General features: G+C 34.4%; 2 protein-coding genes and 1 pseudogene across 2 annotated transcripts; 1 reads left to right on the top strand and 2 right to left on the bottom strand.

Moving 5' to 3' along the window:
- Positions 1-719: 719 nt before the first annotated feature.
- LOC110730746 (UDP-galactose/UDP-glucose transporter 5B-like) lies at positions 720-4699 on the bottom strand. The gene is made up of 11 exons (XM_021910574.1): positions 4595-4699; positions 3984-4097; positions 3716-3808; positions 3540-3605; positions 3303-3401; positions 2547-2626; positions 1780-1892; positions 1403-1491; positions 1171-1257; positions 1010-1078; positions 720-929 (listed from the first exon to the last, which is right to left on the bottom strand). Exons 1-11 carry the CDS (start codon positions 4694-4696, stop codon positions 858-860), a joined length of 984 nt encoding a protein of 327 aa, XP_021766266.1. The 5' UTR covers positions 4697-4699; the 3' UTR covers positions 720-857.
- Positions 4700-6568: 1869 nt separating this feature from the next.
- Positions 6569-15705, top strand: LOC110730898 (annotated as a pseudogene).
- Positions 15706-20229: 4524 nt separating this feature from the next.
- On the bottom strand, positions 20230-23531 carry LOC110730897 (probable glucuronoxylan glucuronosyltransferase F8H). Its single transcript, XM_021910725.1, has 3 exons — positions 22392-23531; positions 21981-22231; positions 20230-21165 (listed from the first exon to the last, which is right to left on the bottom strand). Exons 1-3 carry the CDS (start codon positions 23082-23084, stop codon positions 20706-20708), a joined length of 1404 nt encoding a protein of 467 aa, XP_021766417.1. The 5' UTR covers positions 23085-23531; the 3' UTR covers positions 20230-20705.
- Between the last annotated feature and the right edge of the window lie 1210 nt (positions 23532-24741).

The following is a 24741-nucleotide window of genomic DNA, read 5'->3' as shown; positions in this document are numbered from 1 at the left end:
AAAAACAACCGAACCGTTTCCAACCTGAAACTGTTTGAACCGGGATAATAACCATTTACACCGAACCGTTAACAAACCGCAACCCGTCTGCACCGAACCGTTTACTACCTGGAATTTTTACAACCCGCACCGTTTACAAACCGAACCGAATTTAAACCGGGTTAAAAACCATTTACACCGAACCGTTAACAAACCGCAACCCGTCTGCACCGAACCGTTTACAACCCGAACCAAATTTAAACCGGGTTAAAAACCGTTTACACCGAACCGTTAACAAACCGCAACCCGTTTGCACCGAACCGTTTACTACCCGGACCGTTTACAACCCGGACCGTTTACAACCCGAACCGAATTTAAACCGGGTTAAAAACCGTTTACACCGAACCGTTAACAAACCGCAACCCGTTTGCACCGAATCGTTTACTAACCGAACCGTTTATAACCCGAACCGAATTTAAACCGTTCAAGAATAAACCGAAACCGAACCGAACCGATAATTATTTAAACCGAACCGAAACCGACCCGTAAGACATTTGAACCGATTTCAAACCGACCCGATTTCAAACCGAACCGATTTCAAACCGAACTGAAACCGAACTGTCAAACCGTTTTGACAGTGCTATAACTCATGGTTAGATCAAGCTTAACATAATACACTTAAGTGTGTATATATATATATATATATATATATATTTCTTTTTTTTTTTTTTTTGGGCGGGGGTGGGGGGGAATATTTCACATAAATTAGCTGAATTGCCATTATTTTTTTTTTCAAATAATGTTTTACAATGTAATACACTAATACATGCTGAACTGCTGACTTGCTTAACAATAACGTAACCTATTCATCTTCCCGTTTAGAAAATATAGGAGAGAAGCCAAATTATCAACCCGAAGCTTTTCGCATATAGTGACCCGAAGACAATAACCTGGTGGAGGATAATGCATTATTATTAAACAAATATTACTGCAATTTTGGACAAAAATACCAAAAGGTCAAAGGTCTTACTGCTCCAAGCCATTGTAATGGGCTTAAAGGATGAGCAAACCACAGGCATGAGAGTAGGATGCTGATAAGCTGCATTTATAGAGGACATTTGTTTCAGCAAGTTACTCATTGTAGCAGCAATAACAAAGAAACAAAAACGAAACATGTAAAGCAAAACTCACCTGTCTTGTAGTCATTATGGTCGCAAAAGTGAGAGCACCAAAGGTCCGAATTGTATAAGAAATGAAGAACTGACTAGCAGTAGCTACCTGTACAAGCTCCAATATTAGCTACTATGATGCACCACCAACTTACATGAAAAATAGAAGATTAAGACATGTTGCAATTGAGTTTCCCAAGATTGGCATATGAACTGTTAGAATAATAGATTAAGAGAAAAGATATGAATCTTACAATAGAGAGCAATACAATATCGTATAAACAATCATTGTGTCTATGAATAAAATCTATAGCTGCTAGAAGTTGCCCTTGCAATACAAGTCCTGCAAAGCAAAAGAACGAATTCATCAAAATATGCGCAAAAGTCCACATTCCACGGGTAATTGTGTTTATGAAATCAATCCGATCCAAAGCAAACACATCAAAGGTATTAAAGATTTTGGTTTCAGTAATTTTAACACATGTCATGTGACTTAGAGTTCAAAGTAACAGTAACATGGCATGCATCTTATGTAAATTCAATATGTTAATATCCATCCTCACACATCAGAATAAAACAAATTGACCAACAGGGAATGCATGAAGCAATAGAATTAACATTGTATACCTACCAGTCAAACTTAGCACACAGGAGCACAATGTTGTATAAAATATTTGGTTGTGTATTTCCATATTGTAACCTTTGAATAATTTGTCTTGGAATGTGCTTGTAAAGCCATCAAATCTGCACCACAAGGAAACAATGACACTTATGATGTTTAAGCTATTTGAGACATTGAAGTCAGGAAAGAAGACTGCAAAGTATACTATTTCACCATATAAATACAAGTAAGACTTTATAACAAGACAGGGAAATAAGTACATAAACAAAATGTTCTGACAATCCCAAGATGTCTCAAATTGTCAAAAATCGAAACAAGTCCACAGAAACATAGGGTGAAATAGAGTGCTTTGTATAGTTTCTCATTCCCAGATCACGTGCAAAGAAAAAGAGTACTCCGACACCCTATCCTTCTTCAAATATAGGATGCAAATGATATCATCTATAAATTCAGCAATATTGTATCTCCCTCACTTTATCGTATTCTAGTCTAAGCAAGACCTATAGAGAATATCTCTGCTTCAAGTGTAAACATATTGACCTCCTCCTTAACTAAAGAGTGGAGTAGAGGGGATGGTTAGGATGTTACTGCTTACGAGAGGAATAAGGGAACATTTTTGCAGAAAAATATCAGGTAGTAAGTTAGGGTACTATAGACCTTCCTCACACACTGTTAAACTCATAGGAAAGGAAGATGTGCATCAAGTCAACCAGTATGTGAAACTCAAAGCAGCACAACACGGAATAAAATAGTGAGTTAAAGTGCAAGACTAATACCCAAGATAGCCGGCCATGAGGGACATACCCCAAACCGTGCTCTCTCTCCCTTTCTTGTAGGGGCTGATATCATCTCCTGCCTGTATTGAGGAGGCAACAACAACAAAAGGGTCATGACTCCCAAAAAGAGAAAAAAAAAAGAGGGGGGGGGGGGGGGGTTACTACCCAATTGTGATGGCCAATAATTAGACAACTTTCAACTAATACAGTTCAAGATTAATACTTTTTTTTTTTTTAATTGCACCATTATCCTTTTTGGGAAGTTGCATATTAATTGCACCATTTCCTTATTTGGTATGTTTTTTTACCTTTTGGTCATGTTCAATTGTTCACACACAAAATACCCAACTTAGCCTTGTTCACATGTCATAACCACCATTATTACCCCACCTTTTCTCTCTCTATCATTTGTTTTTGTCACATAAGCACTTTTGACATACTCCATCTTTTACACTATTTATTACATTTTGTGCCATACCAAATGGTGCAATAAAAAAGAATGGAGGAAGTATAAAGCAAGCATTTCCTTCTACAAGACATATTTACATTGAATATGAGCATTAGCACGCTACCACTACATGATTAGATGCTGACGCCTAAAAATCCAAGAGAAATGATAGGGAAATTTTCTATAAAGAATACTCTAGCTATAATGAACAACAAAACACCAATTCAAATGCATGAAGATGATTACAACAGCACTAACAATCACAATCTCAAGCTGCACAAATATTTAAACAAAACCATAATACTAACCGGATACAGAATAAACACAGAACATCCAACGGTTACAAGGACAGCCCACAAATAATCTAGCCCCTTGTATCTTTTCTGCATGATTATAGAACCCCAAATCTGCAAATGCAAGGAAAAAAGAGTGGATCAAACATCTAGCAAAGAAAGCTAATAAATAAGATATGCAGAAATATCGCTAGCCTTGGCCCTTTGGATATTTTTGAAACAAGCTATTAGCACTAGTCATTTTCCACTTACCATGACTGGTATCATTTTGGCACATTTTGCGAGAGTCTGGACAGGAAAACTGACATATTTAAGCGCCTGAAAGAAAGCAAGAAGGTTGGTTTAAAATCTGATCCCAAACTTCCAGCATTAACAAATTGATCATGATTTTCATCAAATTCACTTCCATCTCAGGAGCATTTACTCACTTCATACTGGCATGTTGTGGTTAGAATATTTGTTACAGACACCAAGCAGTACTTATAAACAGGGGCAACAGGATCCAAAGCTTTCTTACTCGCCTAAAGAAACAAATCAATGAATGGCAAGCGTCAAAACCACGACACAATTAACGAATAATTTCATACACAACATAGACATATCAGCATCACAACAAAACAGCAGATATGCAATGTCGAGTACATTACAGCCAAATCAGTTCACAACATATCTAGACCAATTCAATAACAATTTTACCACTAAAGAAGCAGCAGATACAGCTGAGGTCGTAAGACGATTGCAGAAGACTTGAAATAGTGAGAATGTGAAAAATTCTTTGTTTTGCCCATACGGAATTCTCATGAGCTTTTCCTGCAAGATCACAAAATCTTCAGCTCAGTACACCACAAAAATAAGCAAAACATAACATTCTTCAACTGAATTATTAAATACAATAAGCAAAAAATTCAACATTCATCACACCAAATGCTGCCTTCAAATGTTCAATCTTAATCATATCGCCGTGATTTTTGATGATTTCAAATCAAAAACAACTAATTTCTGCAAAAATTAATCGTATTTCCACATTTCATTACAACTTAAATTTCACTAAATATTAATTGCAAATTAGATATAAATCAACAACAAAACTCTTTTTAAAATGTTCCACTATAATTACTGAGCTCGCAACTTATTTTCATATACTTCAGTTAATCAACATTATCCAAAAATAACATTAAAAACTGTTGAAAAAATCAACACAGATAACAACAAAGTCATTACAGACAAAAATAAATAACAATAAAGACGAAAATCATCAAGTTTGATTGTTTTACAAATTAATCGGGCATAATTAGGGTTTAAATTACCTGCAAAACACCATAGATTACGAGAGTAACCATGATTCCGCCGACAGCAAAAGCTCCCTTTAATAGCTTGTTATCTTTCACAGCTACCACCGGAGAATCCATTGTTAAGATTTTTCTGGAAAATTAATCAATTCATCTTCAAAACAATCTCCAGAAATTTCGAAAACGAAGAAAATTTAACTCGATTTAGATCCAAGAAATTGAAAAACTTCGATTTTTGCCCCAAATTTAAACCCTAAATCCCTAATTAGAAAAATTGTACGGAGTAACAAACAGTTCACCCTTTTCGAAGAAGAAACCCAGCTAAGAGAGAAAAGAAAAATGTCTGTTTGTTTGCCACGTAGGATTTCAATTGACAAACGTGGACCCCAGATCATTTTATTTAGTTGGTACAATTTGGTTGGGTCCACTTTTAATCAAGGGTCAAATTAGTCACATCTCATCGCATGCACTGTGGTCCGTGGTGGTCTAATTTTAGTGACCTTGTTTTTTAGGCCCTAAATTTTAAACCGGTTAACACGTGAACAAGGTGGAGATGGATATAAAAATAAAATCATTTTGTGCCAAACAGGAAAATGGTACGGAGTATAATTAATACTTTGTATGTAAATTCCTAAAATATTACTCGTAATATTAATAATTAATATTTTTACTTTTATTTCTCTTATTATTTAATTATCTTCAAGGCACTCATTAAATTTTGCCAAATTTTATTGATCGAATTAATGAGTTTTGACGTGTTTTGCCAAAAAAAAAAAATGAGTTTGATGTATTTAAATTTTCAAAGATTATGGAGTATAATTTGCCTTGGAAGCCACTCTTACTTTTTTTTTTTTTTTTTTTTTTTTTTTTTTTTTTTGAGTAAATCACTCTTTACCTATTTTGCCTTGGCAATAAAGGCACCTAAAATAATTCTGAAAATATTATCTAAGTAAGATAGGATACTAATTTAACCTATTCACCGGGGTTATCCCTCAATCTGTTAAAAGTCATTAACTAGTTTGCGTTTTAAGCTACTCTTCTTTTTCCACTTCGTTCTTTCTGTCAACAAAAGTTGGAAAAAAAAAAACAAAAAAAAAAAAAACAAAAAAAAAAAAAAAAAAAAAACAAAAAAAAGAGTGATCAATTGATCATAGCAATCCACCAACGACAACCACCATTTTTTCCTTAAAAAAAACGACAACCACCATTTCACAAGTTTTCACGACGACCTGAAATTCTTCCCCATCGTTTTTTCCTACCTTCAATTGTGAGGTAAGCCCTAATTATCCCATTAATGATTTTAATATTCATCATGTATATTGTGTTTTGTATCCTAAATGAATTTGAAATTAGGTTGATGTATGGGCTTATAAAAAAAACTTCCTATCATACATCAGTTTCTGTTTTCTAGAGTTTATTAAAAAAAAATAAAAAAATTCTCATCTCTGTATTGTTTGATCAACGAAAAAAAGAAGTCCATTTCTAACCAATGATAATAACTCTATTAATCGTCTCCAATGTTAATTCTTACATCACAGTTCTGCTTCTTCATAAATCATACATCAACACCTTAACGAGCCATTGCTAGTTATTAGTGTCAACAACATCGCTTTCCCGACGAGGTTAACTCTTCTTCTCTTTTCTTTAGGTTATAATTATTGGCGCCTAATAAGAGTAAATGTATAGATTTGGGTTTAAATTTGTTAATTAAAAACAAATCTAAATATAACCAAAATTAATTCCTGTCAAAAATTAAATAAAAATAAAAGATAAATTACTAAGGATTCGTTTGACATTACTGTGGCTTTCTGTTTTTTGATTTTTTGTTGTATAAAAGTATATGATATATGTCACATAATGAATAAAAAATTATTTAAACCTATAAAAATCATAATGAATTTGAAAACTAACAAAAAAAAAAAAAAAAAAAAAAAAAAAAGTGGAAAACACCTTTTTAATTGTTTCTTGTTTTTTGTTTTTGGTTCTTAGTTTTCTTAAAAAAAATTAGAAAACTCAAAACAAAAAATGATGTCAAACAAGCCCTAAATTCTACTATTGTTATTGCTGGCGCCTCTTAGCATTAGCAATATCGAAGAAATAAAAAATAATATATTAAAACAAAAAATTAGTGACCTTTTTTTTTTCAGCCGTTATAAAAGCAAGTTCCCTCAAAAAAATAAATTCCTCTGCAATTTTGTTATGGAGGGATCATCAGTTAAGCTCCCGAAAGCCGGGGAGCGAAACATACTCGTGACGAGCGCGCTTCCATATGTCAACAACCTGCCTCATCTAGGAAACATAATCGGATCAGTGCTAAGCGCCGATGTGTTCGCTAGGTTCTGCCGGTTAAGGGGGTATAATGTATTGTTCGTTTGCGGTACCGATGAATACGGTACCAGTACCGAGGTTAGGGCTGCTAAGGAGAATGTTTTGCCTCGAGAGATTTGCGATAAGTACCATCCTTTGCATAAGGAGGTTTATCAATGGTTTGATATAAGTTTTGATCAATTTGGTCGTACTTCTACTGATCAACACACTGTTGTTTGTCATCAAGTGTTCAATTCACTGTTTCAGAATAATCTTTTGGCGGAAGATACAATTGAACAGGTTTAATTATTTCTTCTTACTAAATTATTTTTATTTAGGGTTTAGTTGTGTTGAATTTTGCTTAATTTTTGTGTTGTTGTTTGTAATTGATAGTTGCTTTAGTCTATGATTACTTCGTTTAGTCTATGATTACTTCGTATTTTTTTGTGAGTGAGTAATAATTGTGTTGTGCTTCGTAATTTATAGTTACTTTAATCGATAACTTTTTTTTTTTTTTTTTCTGTTAGTAATTTGCTTCATTTTTGAGTTATTTTTCGTAAATTATAATTGGTAGATACTTTAATCAATATATATTTTTTTTTTGGTGAGGAAATCATAATTTGGCTTAATTTCTATGCGTTTATCGATTTAACTATATGTCTATATGTACGGAGTAGTAGCTTCTAGGGTTTCATGTGTTTTTTTTATAATTGATTATATTATAATTAAGCTAATTTAATTAATTAAGTACTTAGGGTTTTATGTAATTTTGGTGTGTTTTGCTTGTTTTTGAGTTTGTCGATTTAGTTAATTCATGATTGTCATAGGAATCTATTCAGAGGTTTAATTAGATTTTAAGACATTATAATAAGTTGTGCATTTTTGTATTTTCCTTGTTCATCATGCGGTGTTATGAATTTGGAGGAAGCAAGTAGTGTTTCTTTTAATTGCTAATTCAATAAGCTTAGAGTGCACCTGCTTGATATAGTATATTGATCGAGTATTCCGATATAGTATATTGATCGAGTATTCCGAGTAATGTAGATCACTTATTCTACCCAAGAAAACAAAATGTTGGTCATATAGCTTGTTGTTAGTTTTATGCATCATGTTTTACAGCCTAGATGACTCATTAGTTTTGTGATTTCTTTTCTTTTCCAGTTGTATTGTCAAAATTGTTTGAAGTTTTTGGCGGACAGTTTTGTTGAAGGTCACTGCCCTCACTGCCGTGGATCTTGTAAAGGCGATCAATGTGAGGATTGCAGTGCACATTTAAATGCTCGAGATTTATTAGACCCTATCTGCAAGATTTGTCAGAGTTCAACCCCAACACTCCGCTCCACAGAACATCTATTTCTACAACTAGCAACTGTGCAGCAGGATGTGCATGCCCTCTCTGAAAGAATTTATTTTTCGAATGATCAAGCATTGACTGATACTCAGAATCTTGTTTGTTTGGATAATAAACTCCCGCCAAAGTGCATAACTCGTGATCTTAAATGGGGGGTTCCTGTTCCTGTTGAAAAATTCAAAGACAAGGTAAAATATAGGAAATTCAAATCTTCAAATTTGTTTGGCTTCAATTCCTTTTGTGTTGAATATACTAGGCATGGTTTCTAATTGTTCCTTGTTTCTTGGTACCAGGTGATGTATGTTTGGTTTGATGCTCCCCTTGGTTATATATCTATCACAAAGTGTCACACATCCGAGTGGGAGCTGTGGTGGAAAAATCCACAGAATGTCGAGCTACACCAATTCATGGGAAAAGACAATGTTTCATTTCATTCGGTAAACTTTTTTATTTTGAAACCTTTTTTACTTTTATTTTCATGCTTCCCCTTTTATTTATTAGAGCTAATTGCCTGAGTGTCACCCTTGCTTCAGGCTCATTTCCCTTCTTATCTGATAGGCACTGGGGAAAACTGGACCCTGCCTCATTCGATACATGCTACACACTTTCTTCTATTTGGAGCAGGTCCTTCCCAGCTCTTGCATTTTTTCTTGCATCGTTTGCTTTCTATATCTTAAGATGATTTCAAACTAATTATCAGTTTTTATGCCTTTTTAGGGAAATTTTCAAAGAGCAGGGGTATAGGAATTTTTGGTGATGAAGTGAAAGACACAAATATACCTGTAGAAGTATGGAGATATTACCTAGTTAGTGTTAGGCCAGAGGTAAGCAGTTGAAGTCACTATCTCTTTTTTTTAACCTTATTTATTCCCCCTCTTCTGAGACTATGTGTTTACATTTTGTAGACATCAGACTCAAGATTCTCTTGGGAGGACTTGCAAGCAAAACTCAATAGCGAGCTTACTGATAATTTGGGCAATTTCATGAATCGTGTGCTCACCTTTGTCGCTAAGCCCCTCGGTATTGATATCTTTAGTTTATGCCTGTGTTTCACTAACCAATGATGATATCTTTAGTTTTTCTCTCCCTAAACATGAACATGCTAGTGCACTGACTAAAATGTCCATTGAGAAATCATGATGTTACTTTCTACTTATTTTGTACACATCATATGCATCTCACCTTGTTATGTAAATGACGGGATTTTATGTTTATTTAGGGGGATGAAAATAACTATGAATGTGACTATTGTCTCATTTAAACTATATAAATTGTTGGTTCCCATAGTCTATATATATATATATATATATATATATATATATATATAGGTGGCTTCTCAATCTAGCACCATTCAAGTAAAGATGATGAAAAAGGAGCATAGGTTGCAATGTTCCCTTGTAATATAAAAATTGTGATGTTCTCTTGTAATAAAAGTGACTTTCCACTTCGTTTTATTTCTTATTGTTAAATTTCTCCACAGGCAAAGGATATAACTCTATTGTCCCTGATGTACCTGATGCTGTGCTCAATGAGATAGACAACAAGTTTGGTGATTCCCTTAAAGGTTATGTGCAAGAATATGTCAAGTGTTTAGAGAAGGTAAACTTTGTCCTCCCATATCCTGAAGTTGCTGTCACTGCATGAGTGCATCTAGCTTGTCACCTAATATACTCTTTTCAATATTTTGTGTCTTAATTGCAGGGTAAGTTGAAAGATGGTCTAAGGGCTGCAATGGCTATTGCTAACGAGGGAAATTGATACTTCCAGGTAATGATGATTTTTGGCATGATCACCCATGCATTTTCATTAATCATTTCCCTTTCTGTTTATGTATGCCACTGACATTTTGCTTTCATAATTTCGTTACAGAGTACAGAAGTTTGGAAACTTTACATTGATGACAGATCAAGGTGTTCTGTTGTTGTCAAGACTTTAGTTGGAGTTGTTTCCATTCTTGCATGCCTGCTTCAGCCATATATGCCATCATTCACCACAAAGGTATGTGTTTGTTGTGGCTTTGGCTCTTGAATTTTTTTTTGTCTTTCCTTTTCCACTGATTGATTTTCTGCTGTAATTTGAACTTGTGCTTGGCAATTTAGGTATTGAAGCAGCTTAAGCTGGAAGCTAGTGTGTTTACCCTTCATGATGAAGATATAGAAAGGGCTCAAAAGCCTTGGGAAATTGTTCCTGCTGGCCATAGAATAGGGAAGCCATGTCCTTTATTCAGGAAATTGGTATGATGCGATTACCCTTGCTAGCTCCTTCTCTATTTAGACAATCTGAACTTCCATTAGACTTTCTCACTTCATTTATTTTTTATTCTTCAGAGCGATGATGATATAAATGAACTGGAGAAAGAATTTTGTGGAAGCCAGACAGAACGCCATGAGAATGTGGTTTTACTCAACAAAAGCGAGGTAATTTATCTTTCAAATCATCTATTTTTGCCTAATGGTGTTACAACTATGTGGAATTAATCACTCAAGCTCTAGGAAGAAAACTGCTGGGGTTGAGATAGGTTCCTTGTGTTATTTTTAATTATTTATGGAATTTTGGGTATCTAATTATGTCTGTTGGGAATTATTTATTTAGCTATTTGTGCATTAAATGTTTCTAATGACAAGTTATGTCACTGGTTATAGTTAAACTATAATTCACGTCAATGGGTGTAATTTTGCCTCTATTGTATCAATTTTTAAGATGATTATTATACTGCTGGTTATTAATGTGTTTTTTTTTTTAAATAAATTGTAATAACAGGTTGACGTTACAAAATAATGGGAGCTAAATATCTATGCAAGTGAAACAATAGCAAGCGTACAAAAACTTCAAACTATCAATGATCCCACTATGGCTGCTAAATATCATACTGATGTAACAAACATGGAATCTTATTCTGTCTTAGAAAACATACTATCTTTCACCATTTTTCGTAAAACCGAAATTAGCTTGTGCCAGTACCTGTCTTTAAATTCTAGAGCTTATGAATTCTATACTTCTGCCCTCTTGTTTTTGTTAGTACTTTGAAGTGAATATTAACTTTAATTGATGGAACACTAGTCATGTTGGGTGATATCTCAAATTGGGTCTAGAGACATTGTTATTACTTAGCAATAAACTCATTCTGAGTTTCTAGAAAAACTCAGGTTCCCAAGGCAGTATAGTCTGTTTATATGATGTCTTTATTTATTTCAGTGCTTGTGCAGTTGTGCTTGTAGCCCTTTCATTTGTACGGTTTTGATTTCTGCTTATTTGGGTATGAGCTTTTTCAATTTTCTCTCATAAAACTTGCTTAAAAGATCTCCTTAAGTCCTTTATTATTTAATAACTTATGCTGGTGGAGTGGTGGTGACTAGAGAAAAAGATGTGACTTGTGCAGTTGTAGCTGCTATACTTTGCTGGGAAGTAGGTTTGATGATGCTGATCCTGCTCTAGTTATTCTGTATAGAAATCTCTGCATCTCTATTGTTATTGTTATGTTGGTTTTTCAGATTTTGGGTTGGATAATTTTACCTTATGAGATGTTTTTAGTGCATAATTTTTTACCTTTATTCTGAAATTGTAAGTTCTTTTAAAGCTTAATCTTAGATTAAATTGAAGAGTTGGGTTTGGTATATTATTGATTGCACTATCTAGCTCAAAACATGTATGCTTGCATTCTTGTTTGATATTGACTTGAGTACTTGACCTTTAATTTTGCTTATAAATAGATGATAAAAAAAAAAAAAAAGAAAAAAAAAATAGAGTTGTAGTTTGCTACAATTTAAGTTCTTTCTGTTGGTTTCGTTGTTATCATTGCTCAGCTTGGAATGAATGTACGAAATGCTTAGTTATTGCTAGGGATCATACTTGGTTGATGATATAAACGCCAGATGTTTGATGAAATTTTCCTGGTAAACATTTGTCTGAAATGCTTTATTTTTCTTTTCTGAAAGTGAGTAGAACTTTTCCAGGATGTTATTATTGTTTTGTGACATCCAATATCCTTCCAAGGATGTGGGTGCACGTTTGAGTGGTCCTTCAACAAAATAGATAATGTCAATGTTCTCTTACTTCATCCTGTTCATTGTGAGTTTTTGTTCCTATAATTTCTGCCTTTTATTAGGTTCATTGTGTGATTGTCCATCTTGACTGTTGATGCATGGATTAATTTGCATTGGCAGTTCTGTGGTTAATGATCACTTTCACACTAATTTGCTATTCTGGAATGTCCAAATTAAAGTCTATTTACTTCTTTTGCCTATATATGATTATTTGAGGCGATGACTGCCTGGATGCCCAAGGTAGACACCTTACTGTAGTAGACGACTAACTTCTATGCACTTGGGATTGCTGGATTGGGACGTTAGTTGAGGTGGGAAGGGGGAGTGTGACTGTTTTGCGACTTTGATCATTGGCTTGTGAAGGTTTTTTCTTTAACAAGTTGTCTCTTCCCTTTCCCGGCAGATTAGGTTCGCATTCTTCCCTGTGCATAGTTAAAACATTTAGGCATGGTGTTTGGAAAGCGCTCTGTCTATAGATCGTTTGTTGATGGGATATATTTCTGTCGTGAAAGCATGACCGCAGTTGGCCCAGAATTTGCAAGTTTTATTGATCCCAGTTTGACTTGGAATAGTCTCAGGACCTTGTTGATGACCATAGCACTGCAGATCAGCTAAGCTGCTCAGATGTTATCAGAGTCCAGTTATGGAAGTTATTATTTCTGAAGGATCAAAATCCAAAAAATTTGATTGTGATGGTAACATTGACGAGAAAGGTGTGAAATCATTAAGTGATGACTCAATTGGTTTGGGGCAGAATTTCTCAGGTATTTCCATACTTGCTGCTGCAGCTTAGAGTGATCGATTAGATTATTCCACCAATGATGCTGGGAAGCGTCTGTCAGATGGGTGGTCCCTCAAATAAGGAGCATAATGAATCATTTTTTTCTGCATCCGACTTGAAAGAAAGCATTACAAGCATTCAATCACCCGACTTGCTTGGATCGGACATTAAACATGTAGGAGGAGTTTGCATGGTTGCTTTGCCTATTGATAGTTTTCAAGTTGCTAGCGTGAGCAATGATGCTGATGTTGGCATGAGTCCAATAAAGGAGTTTCAGAAAGTGGAGCAAAATGAGTCAATTGTGTCTACATCCCTTAAGAAAGAAAGAGTTGAATGTCTTGGATTAACTGTGTGGATCAGAATTCAGAAGTGACGCTGAAAGTAACGCATTTGCTGACTCTCCAATTGAAGTTTCTGATAGAACATCAGAAAGTTCTGGTGCAACCTGAGATTTCGATTCCATTGGGATTTTAGTACTGTGATGGTTGAGTGGAGTAATCCATTTGATGATACTATTGCTCAATCTAGTGGAAGTTACTCTGATGAATACTATGGATTCCCAAAATTTGAAGAATATGGAAGGTTCTGAGGCAGATAGATCTGTGATCAAGAACATATATGCTAATATGTAGAGGTTTGGAGGCAAAGAAATTGGAAACTACTGTTGGTGGTGATAGAGAAACCTTTCAAGCTGAAGTCTGTGTGGAGTAGTAGGGTGTTGCTTGACAATGCAGGCTCTACTAGTGTTAGTACCACAAGCAGCAGGATGGAACTTAATTCAGACATGTCATCTGGTTTCATCTAAGTGGATCTAACAGTGTAGTCGAAAGATCCTAGTGAATCATTGGATAACCAGTAGATTCTCAGCCTTCCAGCTCTAAAAATCTAATGGTTAACTCGAAAGATCCTAGTGTTTTTCATTGCTCAAGCAAAGTCGTATATAGGTTTGCAACCTCAATGTCTATGGGTGATGACCAAGCCATATATGCAGTGTCTGCGAAAAAAATTGAAGAAAACCCTATTGTCACTGATGGCCTGTGTAACTTACATCCTGAATAATCATGGATATGAAGCTCTTGTGCCTATAATGTTAGATCCTTGTGTTTCTGTTGATCCATACAGCAAATCTACCAGTGGCCATGTTGTTAACAAGTCGTCTTTGGATGATGGTCATGCCTTGTGACTGAAAATTCTAGGACTGTTAGGGGATTGGAAGGATAATGAAGGTGAAAGTGAACATGTGTATTATGATTCTGATGATAGGAATGATTTTGTTTTATAAAGCTTCTAGTGATTTTGTCCAATTGTCAGGAGAAATTCTGGTTGGGTCTGAGAAGCAGAGTTATTGATCTGGTAGTTTTAGCTCAGCTGATGAACAGTTAGATCATGTGAATAGCGTTGAACAACATTGCTCTCTACGGTTTCAGGGTTACTTGTCCACTGTGGACGCTATGAAAGTGATTTGTACATAGAGAAACTCAGCCCTGAAGGTATGTTTCGCAGCAAATAAATCTGAAAAGGTGGAGATGGATGACCAGATCAAGTATAGAAGCTGATAGCATAGGAAAAGAATTGACTGTGATCTTCCACGCTATGCCACAGGTGCCTCTGTAAGCAGAAGGGAATTGGAATTTTCAGACAGGTGTGCTGATTCCGTGGAAAGAAACAGGTAATTCCATCCCTACAATTTCTCTCTAAATTTAGTGAATATTTAATGAGTTAGACGTGTTTAAAGTTTAAACTAATATGAGGTCTTTAGAAAATGACTTAGATAAGTTGATAAAATATACTTGTATTCATCTGCTTTTCTAGTCATTATTATTACTACTATATACTTTCTAAATTTGGATTATAGTGTCTTAAGCTGTATCTTATCCGTTTCCAATCAGCTTGCTGGACAATTACAACATCTTGTTGTGCGACAATTTGTTTTTATACGAATACAAATTACCTTTGTCTCAAAAAAATAAGAAAAAAAAGTACAAATTACTTACAGTTTGTTAAGTAGGTATGTAGTTCTAGCTGTTTTTCATCCATTACCAAGTTCAAACCACCTTTAGATATGCGTGCTAAGTGCTTGATAAAATGTGAAATAAAAGGTTTTGTGTTTTTTTTGTTCCTAATTCACATGTTTTGTTCGAAATTAGATCAATTTTTTGTGTTGTATTCTTCTGCTTTCTTGCAAGTTGCAACTGCTGGTGCTCGATGCTGCTGCTGCTACTGCTACTATGCTCAACATTGCTGCTGGACTGCTGGTGCTGTAATAATGTGCTGTACGCTGATGCCAGTGCTGTATTACTCAACGCTACTGGTGCTGAATTCCTCGCTGCTAATAAGCAAAAGTTGTTGCTGCTGTGATACTGCATTACTGCTGCAGCTATACTTGATGTTGCTGCTGTAGTATTGCAAGCCTTAGAACAATTAGTTTTTTGTTTTTTTGGATGAAATAGTGATATTACAAGCTTTTTTTTAATGACATCATAAGCCTAATAACTATATTAAAAAGACTAAGTTTTAGAATTTCTAAATGTAATCAGCAAACATCATTAAGAGTAAGATTATGTATAAGATGATGTCTAAGCTTTAATGTCTTTTTAACTCTTACTGTAGTAAACATTTAAATAAATTTTAATTTTGAAAAACAAGATATCCTGATGAATGAAGCAATGTCATGTTATAGTAGAATCAGGCTTCAAAGTATTTGTATTTGCAGTCAAGGACTGGGTTTCGTCATTTGCTTTTGTGGAGGCCTTAATTGTTGTAGTTGATGGACTAGTACTGTATGTTTTGGTCTTCTTTTACTACCTCTGGTTCTTATTGCTTGCAACAAAGGGGTAATATTTGTGAGACATAAAATATTCCTTTATTGCGAGTAATAAGAACCGGAGGTAGTATTAGACTTCAAAGAATTTTGGTCATAAAAAGTATAATTTGTTTGGATTTGGACAATGGACATGATTGTTTGGATCCAGCTGAAATATTCATCATTCAAGCTTACACTTACAGCAGAGTCAATTAGAGGCCCGCTTGTGGAATTGTCAATGTCCGACCACAAATTATCTTTAGCATTGGTTGTTTGAAATTAAGGGTGTTATTTATTCACTTGGTTTCTATTTATTTGAACTAATCTAAATTTAGTTGTTGTTAATCTTGAAAAGTGATTATTAATATTTATCTCAATTAAATTATATCATCCAATCTTTCAAAAAAAAATTATATCATCCAAGATAAAATAAAACTAATAGTGCCTAAATATTTCATATTTTCTACATTTCAAATAATTGACTCATGTTACTAATAATATATGAAAATATAAGCTAATAAAAATTATAAGAAGCTGAAGAAAAAAATATATTAATATAATATAAAAAATAACAGAAGAATATTGTAAAAGATCAAATTGTGTTAATTAATCTTAAACGTACATATTATGTTTTTTCAAAATACTCGTTAGGTTTAATTTGGACACGTGGATCAAGAAAAAGCGTTTATAGGTTACACAAAAGGTGATGATATAGACAAGATTTTAAGGTAAGTAGTTTTCTCTTCACTTGCATTTCACTAATTCTAATCATATTAATTAAAAACTTATATTATCTTACCATATCTAAACCTAATTAGCTCTTATCTTATTTTATTTGAACTTATCAACTTCTATGTTATCTCATCCTATACTCGTATCATACATGTATCGTATATATTATTTTCAATTAAGGCAAGAATAACATGGCTTTATGTAACGCCCACCAACTAGATAGTAGTTGCAATTGGTCTAAGTCAAATGTTATTTTAATCATCTAAAATATTTGGCTTTGTTGTTTTATTATTTTGTATCACTGCATTAGCCCATTCTAAAACAATACTGAATGGATTTAAATCTCCTAACTTAATAAAGAATCTAAAATCACAAGTAGCACAAGCCTTCTGAATTCCTTTATAAACTCGAACTTCTTGATTTACATCAATTACTAGATTTGGTCCATTGGGCCTGTCAAATAAAAAGAATGTTTAAGCATTTGCTCTCTTCTCAATTGTCAGATCGTTAACATGTTGGTTTGGTCTAGGTCAAAAATTATGATTCAATGAAGAAATAGCCAAAGTCAAAATTATGTCAATTTGAATATAGGCCAATTTCAACTCAAAAAATCTCAAAGTTCCTTTGTCTTAAAATATGGAACACACATTTCCTCCGTTTTTTTATTTTCACACCATTCATTTAACTTTTGTGATTTATAGATACGATAAAACATAATTAAGAGATATCTTATTTGAATTGTCTCAATGATATTTTATTAATGTCTACTTTTTACAATCTTACAAATCTTTAAAATATTGCATTGGTAAACGTGATAAAAGGAAGGTGTCAACCAAAAAAAATGAAGGTAGTAGTTTGCATTGCAGCTCTCAAGCATATCTACCCTCAAATATGTAAGATTTTTTTTACAACAGCAAAAGAGAAAGAAAGAACTAAGTAACAAAGCTAGAAAGAGTAGTCGTGCAGCCGTTAGCAACTAAGTGTGCTTTGTGAACTTGGTCTATGCTCACCTTCCAAACTACGCAACTTTGAAACCTACTAACCGCCCTCTGTATATCATGTATCGTCCACAAGATGTAATGTCCGATTCTTGATTATTACCCAGTATGTTGACTAAAATAGCAGAATCCTGAGAACAAGAAAATCCTTTGCTTGGAGGAAGCCCATCTAATAGCTGCCCATTAGGCAAGCTAGGGCTTCTGCATGAATGGCCGAGACTACCCTTCCTGAAACTCATTATTATCATTAGGTTGTGCCCATCCTAACCCTGCATTTCCTGTATGTTTTTGCTAGGATCTGTCAATAAAGATTGTAACCCCTTGAGAGCTTACCCATTGGCTTGGGGATGGAAGTCCTCCCTTCCTAACAATGCATAGTGGAAACTTGGGGGTCTAGCACCTATATCATTCCCTATAGAGGAGACCGGCTTATCCTGAAGGCCTCAGGATCGTCCCTTGCCTTCTCCATATGACGCAAGAGCGCAACCGAATTACCCTCGTCTCCTTTAAAAACCTTTCCATTTATGTTAACCCATAAACACCACTAAATCACTATAAAGGTAGTGATTCTGTCGCTATGAATACCATCCTCGCTATAAAACAGTAGGATATATCTCTGAATTCATTGTCGAATTGGAATAGATTCAGCCAATTCCAAATTGGGACCCAACGAGCAATCTTCCCACGGACACTGAGCTAGAGCACAATCTCTAAATAGGTGCTCAATATCTTCTTCTTCTTCATTCCCCTCCACAAATATCACATGCCATTTGTACAGGTATACCCCTATGGTGCAAATTTGATTTTACTGCTATTCCGTTCATAACTAATTTCCAAAGGAAGAGACTCCACTTTGGAGGGATAATGAGGCGCCATAAAACCTTGCAAAATTCCGGTGTCAACCCACTATCGAGACATGTGGCCAGGGGCGGACCTATTCATGTGTCTGGTGGTGCACGTGACTCACCAGTTAATTTAAAAATAATGTTGAATCAAAGAGACCCGTTAGTATAAATAACAGGTCTCTTTGATGTAAAAATATCAAAAGAACTTTGACTCTGTCACCTATCACTCTCTCAACGTGTTTTTTTTGTTAAATATCAAAGAGACCAGTTATTAAGATAACGGGTCTCTTTGGTGTTGCTGCGTATTGTGCTGCTTTCTTTAATAATTAAAGAGATCTGTTATATTTAATAACCGGTCTCTTAAGTTATCTCACTTATTATTATTATTATTATTATTATTATTATTATTATTATTATTATTATTATTATTATTATTATTATTATTATTATTATTATCGTTATTATTAGTTTTAATAATTTTTGCTTCTATTTATATCCCCCAAAGCTTATCAATTAAGTAAAAAAACATAAAGTTAATGTAATAATTTTATAGTATAATTTGTTTGTAACATGTTATTTGTAATACTTTTGATTTGTAAGATTGAATTTTTAAGTACTATTTTGTTGTAATATGGATTTTTGTGTCCTATTTTTGTATTGAAATCAATTTGGTGAAATATATATATATATATATATATATATAATTTTAGAATTGAAATTAATTATAAATAAGATTTGGAAAAATTAAAATGTACTTTTACAAATGATCAATAATTGATGGTGACTCACCACCTCAAAAATCCTAGGTCCGCCACTGATGTGGCCTTTACCCCCTGAAGAAAGGCATACCCTGTCTTAGTTTTATATTTTCCTGTTTTATGATTATGCCAATATAGGATGTCTTCCTCCTGCATTTTTTACCATTCCAAAGTTCAAGATATCTTTTGCATTATCTCATTCAAAATAATCCCTCACCTTCTGGATGTTCCATCTCTTTGGCCTCTTAAGATCAGATCACTAACCAAACCTGCCCCAACTCCACTTAAAGTTTGATCGGAAGCGAGTACCGGATTGCCTCCATCTACACATTTCATATTTGCAAACTTGATCCGCTCACCGGCACCAAACATGGAGTCATACAAGATCTCACAACATTGAGGAAATTGATTCAAACATGTAATAACCCGAGTTATTTCTTACTTCTTGCAAGTTTAATAACTTATGTATAATGTAGAGGAAGTCCTAAGAAACAATGATGTAAAGAATTTGATCTCAAGTTTTGAATATTAAAAGTAGTATTTGAATACCCTTAGAATTTTATCCAAGTTAAGTGACTATCATACTTTGTATATATTCTGATCATGTTTTGAATTATCCATTTAGGTATTGCTAGTAGTTCCTTTTAACAACCACTCCAATTGCACCAAATACTAGTCTTATAGTATAAACAAAAATTAATTTTAAAAACCCAATCATACACTTATGCTACAACATTTGTTATAACAAAAAACAAACATGTAAAAAAAATGATAGGTTATGAACTCGTTTTCTTAAACCACACGGCATAATACAAATCAAATATGCAAATATTTTAGTTAGACTTTGACATCATTCAAAGAAGGTTGCCTTCTTACTTTTATTAGTTTAATTATACTCGTAGAAACATTCAAACAAATGATTCAACACACCATTAACCAAAACGACCTTCTACCTATCCAAAATTAATTCAATTTCTAAAACATCAAAGATGGCACATATCACACGGCAAATTTGTCATGTGACAAAAAAAGATCTTTAATTATGTCACTCTCTTCTCAAAATTTATCAATATTCAAGTATTCAACTGTACATTGTATATTCCCTAATTTTTACAGGCTCGTTTCTGACATTACATCTATACAATAATAATTCCTCTGTATAAAAAGTATAAACTCCAAAAATTAAAAAAAATTGTATTTTTTCAAAAAAATCTAAAAAATTTAAAAATTGAATTTTTTTCTCTTTCATCACATGAACCGTCTTCCACATCCAACCAGAATCCGCCACGTCACCAAAATAATATTGTGTCACCCAATCTTATCTTTCTTGTGTCAGAAAAAATAATGGGGTGTAGTAAAAAACAGTGTTCACAGCTTGTCACAACTCCCTAGAAAAACACTCCAACTGGCTTCCATTATCAAATTTCTCATGCAAATACCCAAATTAAATCTCGAAATTCCAAGCTGGCAAACCTGACCCCACCAATGACTTTCTCCCACGTGTCCTGTCCTTATTGGTCAGAAACCCTCGTCCTATGGTGGGCCATCTTTGTACTAAGAGTGCGAAGAACCTGCCACGTGGCATCCCCTTTTTCGATCCGATCGTTGAAAAGGAGGGCCCTACTCACATTTGGGTCCCACAGGTTTCTTTGGATGGCCGTGAGGTTGGTCCGGGACACGTGATCGAGGATTGAACCTAGCTTTGCGACGTCGCGCTCCGCCACGGTCAAGGATATGTTGGCCCAAGGCACGACGTCTTCGAATGGCAACTTAATGCCATCCGCTATGATCACGGGTACGCACCCAAGTGCAACCGATTCGACCAGGCGTGGACTCCACGGAGCCCACCCTAGGGGACATAAACAAAACACGGACCGGGCGATTTCTGACTGGTAACCGGCGTACCTATGTCTCTTTAGGTAAAACCTCCGGTTATTGTTGAAATTCCGCCAAATGTGGGTCCTTACAGCCCTACAAAAGAATAACACAAACAACATCAATATTAAAGTGGAGTCATTGTTGTAAAGAACTTTTTTGGGTCACTATGCCACTAATAACATGGTGTTAGGATTTAAAGCACTTGTTCCAATAATAATACCATTATTATTATTCCTATTTCCTAAAGTAATTTTACAACAAGATTCCTTAATAAAGAAGGTAATGTGTAAATTAATCATAATCTTCTATCGATGTGATAAAGACTGTTACATAATGCAAATCGATTTAGATATATCGTATCTTAAAAGCTACAACATGGACTACTATTATAAGTTAATAATCCATTACATTAAATTTTTGACCAATTCAAATTCATATATAAAATATACGTCTAGACGAAAAAACAAGAATAGAACATTATTATCGATACAACGATAAAGTATAGTCTAAGTAGTCATAAGTAAAATCTACCGCGTAATTTTGTTCTAAGTTCAAATTATAATAACGCTTAGCAAAGTTCATAAATGTTTTGTGACATGCAAATACAAGTATATGACAAGAATCTAATCAAAATTCCAAATTTAAGAAAAACAAAGAAAAGGAAAGAAATTAAATGTCAATAAATTGGATATATTTAGTAGTCTTCATACTTTTAGCTTGTCAAAAGGGCAAATATTACCAAGGTCATGAGAATTAGTTGTGAAAATTAATAACACATCAACCACTAAATTTAATGGAGTAACTTCTCGTTCGAACACTTGAATGGCAAGCATATAAAAGAGTCACAAGGATAGAATTGGAATTTCAAGACGAAAAAAATTTAAAAGAGAGAGAGAAAAAGTATGTACTTGCTGTAAAAGCGGCCGCTGACATTCTTAGGATTGACCTCCATTTTACCCCTGAAAAATGCAAAAATATCACGACGACCATCCAACGGCCACCTTTCGGCCGTCGCACGTACACTTCCCGGCGGTATGTACGGCGGCACCACCACACTCTCCGCCGCTTGACACGGGTGTTTGTATTTCACCCCGAAAGTTTGTAAAATTATCGAACCTCTTAATTCTTTCATTATACCATCTTCAATTGCCACATTTTCCTGTAACAACAATAAACCGAATAAATAAGACGATGATTATTTATTTATTATTTTTATTAATTTGAACCCACTTAAAAAAAAAAAATGAGACCGAGGTCGGCTGCATCTTGCATGAGCCGGAATGAGACGATACGAGTATATAAACCAATCTTGGGCTTACCATGGTATGAAAACAGGCGCCGAAGTCGTGGGAAGCGACGAAGATATGGTCGGCTCCACGGCTTCGGTTCCAGAAGGGGAAGGCGGAGGAGACGTGAGTAACGGCAGAGGAAATGAGGGAGCGAGCGTGTCCAATAGCAGGGAAGCCATTAATTGTGCTGAAATTACAAGAAACATAGACAGGAACAAAGAAGAAATCCGCTTGATTTGGGTCAAATGTTCGAACATTACTTTCTAATAAAGCTCTATGAATAGCAACTTCAGATGCGAACAAATGTTTGGTGCATCGTTCGTTGTTTTGAACCCAATATTGGTTGTATTTAGCTGGCAATTCGTAAACATAAATCTTGACATCATCAGCATCCGCAAAGGAAGAACCCGTGTCCTGTGTCTCGGCGAGAGCGCGAGGCTTAGCAAGCGAGGAGGAGGAGGAGGACGACAATGGTGATGACGACGAAAGCGAGGGAGAAGGTGAATAATGGTTTCGTAAAGGAGGGAAAGAGATGAACAAATAGAATGAAATAAACAACCAAACAAACCATTTAATTGCTCTGTAAAAGATTATAGAGTTTCTTTTGAAATTATGATTATTGATGATTTCTTTGTTTCTACCATGTTTGTGATTTGAGTGTGAAAATTTCATCCTAACATAGAAACCTTTTCTTCCTTTGATGGGTATGTTAAAATCCACCATTTTTTTTTAAATTAGGAAGCGATTATTTAGGAGTTGGGTGAAATGGGATTTTCTTGGTTTGGTGTTGGGGATCAAGTAGAGAAGAAGGAACAAAGACTAGCTTAGTTTAGAGAGAGAAAGAACGAAAGAAAGAAAGTTTGTTGGGGGTTCGTTTTTGCTTAAAGATGATGAAATTTTTTTGCAAGTGTAGTTGGGAGAGATGCTTACTACTATTGTATTGGATTTGGTTGATTTTCTGTTATGCTTTCAATTAATGGTGATGGTATTATTGGTGAACATTTTATTATTGAATTGGGTTGATAGGTTATTAATACTCCCTCTACCCCTGATTATTTGTCTCATAGCTATATTTTACTTTAAACTAGATCAACTTTTGATTGCAAGAAATTAATAATATGGAGTAGAGAAATAAGTAGGACATAAAGTAATAGAGTATTTATGAGACTAATATTTGCAAGTCTCTTATGGACATTTATGTTATGAGACAATCTTTAAAAAAAATAATAATAATAGTCTCTTATAAACCTTTATATTATTAGACAATCTTTTAAGGATAACCTAAAGATAAAAATTGTACAGGGACAAAGGGAGTAATTGCTCTAAGTGAGCTCTGATAACTGTCATCAGGGGTCGGTAAAGGTTTAGCTAGTCTGGGGGTTAATCCGAGGATAATTGCTTCGATAATAAAGTCAATAAGATGAGTAAAAAAAAGGAGGTGAGAGATAATTTGTAGAGAGAAGTTTAGAGAGATAAAATCGTACTCCGTACCTTATAAGTGAATTATACTTAGCTTGGGTATTTATAAAAAGATAACCAAACTGGTGTCAAGTGTTGATCCACATAGCTTACATGATAAGTGGACGGTGAATATCCACGTGGTCAGAAGCAACTCTCCACGTGGCTGACGAGAATATGTCGATATAGTTTTCGTACCGATATGGAACAAGACCTAAGAAAAAAGTTCCGATTCATTGCTCTTTATATCATATCGGTGTCGGTATCATCTCATATAGTAACTATGATTAATTTTTCTCCCCTCTGATGTAATGTAAGGATAAATAATAGTGATGTTGATGAGATTAGATTAAAGTATATGGAGTATTAAAAGGTGACATAATTTTGATTGGTTTATTTAATTAAGTGGAGATCTTTTGTTGAGTAGAAAAAAATTGGACTTTGGAAGAAAAGGGTGTGGAAGAAGTTGGTTAGTTTAGTAGAGAGCTTCAGAAGTGGTTCTTGGAAATTGTGCAAAGCATATTAGTGTTTTTAATAATGACATAATGTTGTAGTTAAATTGACTAAAATGACCTTTAGCAAGTTTTGAATTTGTCCGTGATTTGGTCATGTACTGGACCTTCTTTGGCGGCTTTGTCTGTGGGCAAGTCGGCCATTAATTAAAAGTATATAAGAATAAATTTGGCTGTAACTTGTAATTATGGTTAAGTTTATATAATTAGATGATAAGTTTACATTGTCAGAAATCATAACCAAAACAGCTAATATAATGCAAGTACAATGGGGCCTTTGTTGCCTCTTTTGCTGGTCATGTGAATGTGAGGATTATAAAAGAAGAGGTGCTCTAAATGCAAATACATTAGGGGATTAAAGCTAAAGGTCAATAAATACTACTCGTGTCATACATTTGATGCTATTATCT

The sequence above is a fragment of the Chenopodium quinoa genome, unplaced genomic scaffold (genome assembly GCF_001683475.1).
Source record: "Chenopodium quinoa cultivar QQ74 unplaced genomic scaffold, ASM168347v1, whole genome shotgun sequence".
NCBI lineage: Eukaryota > Viridiplantae > Streptophyta > Magnoliopsida > Caryophyllales > Amaranthaceae > Chenopodium > Chenopodium quinoa.
The sequence above is the reverse complement of the archived record's forward strand: the minus strand, read 5'-3'. Positions and strand labels throughout refer to the sequence as shown.

Coding starts and splice junctions, on each gene's coding strand:
- LOC110730746 (XM_021910574.1), bottom strand. CDS start 4,696: ATGGATTCTCCGGTGGTAGCTGTGAAAGATAACAAGCTATTAAAGGGA. Junction 2,627..3,302: donor CTGTGTTTATTCTGTATCCG/GTTAGTATTATG, acceptor TCCTCAATACAG/GCAGGAGATGATATCAGCCC. Junction 1,079..1,170: donor CCATAATGACTACAAGACAG/GTGAGTTTTGCT, acceptor CTATAAATGCAG/CTTATCAGCATCCTACTCTC.
- LOC110730897 (XM_021910725.1), bottom strand. CDS start 23,084: ATGGTGGATTTTAACATACCCATCAAAGGAAGAAAAGGTTTCTATGTT. Junction 22,232..22,391: donor GCGCCTGTTTTCATACCATG/GTAAGCCCAAGA, acceptor TTGTTGTTACAG/GAAAATGTGGCAATTGAAGA. Junction 21,166..21,980: donor AGCGGCCGCTTTTACAGCAA/GTACATACTTTT, acceptor ATTCTTTTGTAG/GGCTGTAAGGACCCACATTT.